This window comes from Procambarus clarkii, chromosome 25 (genome assembly GCF_040958095.1).
Source record: "Procambarus clarkii isolate CNS0578487 chromosome 25, FALCON_Pclarkii_2.0, whole genome shotgun sequence".
Lineage (NCBI taxonomy): Eukaryota > Metazoa > Arthropoda > Malacostraca > Decapoda > Cambaridae > Procambarus > Procambarus clarkii.
In genome coordinates this window covers 20913720-20915320 of record NC_091174.1, presented here as the reverse complement: position 1 = coordinate 20915320, position 1601 = coordinate 20913720, and the positions used below count along the sequence as shown (strand labels likewise).

At 61.1% G+C, this 1601-nt stretch overlaps 1 protein-coding gene across 1 annotated transcript; it reads left to right on the top strand.

Annotated features, from left to right (window-relative positions):
* The first annotated feature begins 459 nt into the window (after positions 1-459).
* LOC138368446 (brain acid soluble protein 1 homolog) lies at positions 460-1212 on the top strand. Its single transcript, XM_069330963.1, has one exon. It carries the CDS (start codon positions 460-462, stop codon positions 1210-1212), a length of 753 nt encoding a protein of 250 aa, XP_069187064.1.
* Positions 1213-1601: the final 389 nt, after the last annotated feature.

Below are 1601 nucleotides of genomic sequence, written 5' to 3'. Positions count from 1 at the left end.
CCTGGGGTTGACCACCTCGCCGGACGAGAGGATGAAAGGGAATGGTTTCCCCCCAGGAAGCTGGTCACAGGGCCACACACCAGGAAGCACACCGGACTGCACAGCAGGCTGCACACCGGACTGCACAGCAGGCTGCACATCGACCCGCCCACTAGGGCATGCACTCCGGTCGACACCAGGCACCACACCGAGGCCCACGGAGGGTGGCTCCGCAGGGTCCCCAGCACTCCCACCAACCGGAACAGGAGCAGAGTCCCCCCGCCGCACATCCTTCGACAACACCACTACAAGGTCGCGATCACCAGGGGCAATCGCCCACTGAGGGGAGCCACCAGCAGGAGGCACAGCATCCAACACAGAAGGCACCACTGGAGGCAATACAGCGTCGGCCACAGCATCGACCATCTCATCACGCTCCTCTGCCCACGACCGGCGAGGCGACGCACCCCGAGCCGAGCGATGGCGCTTAAAAAGAGGCCGCTGATCGTCGGAACTGTCACCCCCCCAGCAAGCGGTGCCCCAGAAGAACCAACGACAGGCGGCCCCAAAGCCGGGGCAGCACGATCACGCAGAATAGTAGCCTCAACAGCACGGGGCAAAAAGCCACTACCACGCCCGGAGACCGGAAACGGAGAAGGATCAGACACAGCAGGTGGGAGACAACACTCCAGCACACGTGAGGTATCCAGCACAGATGACAGAGCCGGTGCAGGCGAAGAGGCACTAGGAAGCGAGGAAACTACCGAAGGCGACGAGGTCAACGAGGCAAAAGCAGAGGGCAGGGGGGAGGGCTCACCCACCACAACCCCAACAGCCCTGGGAAACAGACGGTCGCCGGCAGGAGAAGCAAGCACCACCCCTACAGTAGCTTCCAAGGCCCCCATGGAATCAACCAGCCGCGGATGCACCTCCGCAACCACCGAACGACGAAGATCCGAAGCAGGAGTCTCCAGGTCCACAGAGCTCACCGGAGGGGCAGACATACCAGGGCCAGACAAAGCTGGGCCAGACGGAACATCCACCGAAACCGTCGCAGGAACCACACCAGGCACCAGGACAGAGCGAGGATCTGCCGAGGAAACCCCACGCTCAGACAAGCAGGGAAAGTCACCCTCCAGGAAAACCAAAGGGGCCTCAGCACGAAGAGCGTCATGGCCGGCTGCCACGTGGCCCTCAGCTCCACACTGGAAACAGGTCCTTGTCTGGCCCTGATAAAAGATCCGTAGAGGGAGCCCACGAAACAAAACCCTGGACGGAATAGGGGTCGTGACCCTCATGACAAGCGTTCGAGCGCCCAAACGTACCCCTCGCAGCCGGCCACCACTCAAAGTGTTGAATCGGTGGTTCACCACCACAACATACCACGTAAAGACCGACGTCAGCTCCTCCACGGGAAAAGTCACCGGCACACCATGAACACTCACATATTTCAAGGGCCCCCAGGGATCCGAAATCTCCACGGTCACAGCCGAATCAGGAATAGTAAGCGTGCGCGCATCCCAGCGTGCCACAAACTCCAGGTAAAACAATGTCGTGGCGAAGGACACCGCCACTCGAGTAGGCGAGAGCTTTTCCAGCCCCAACAAATCAGGGACGTCCAC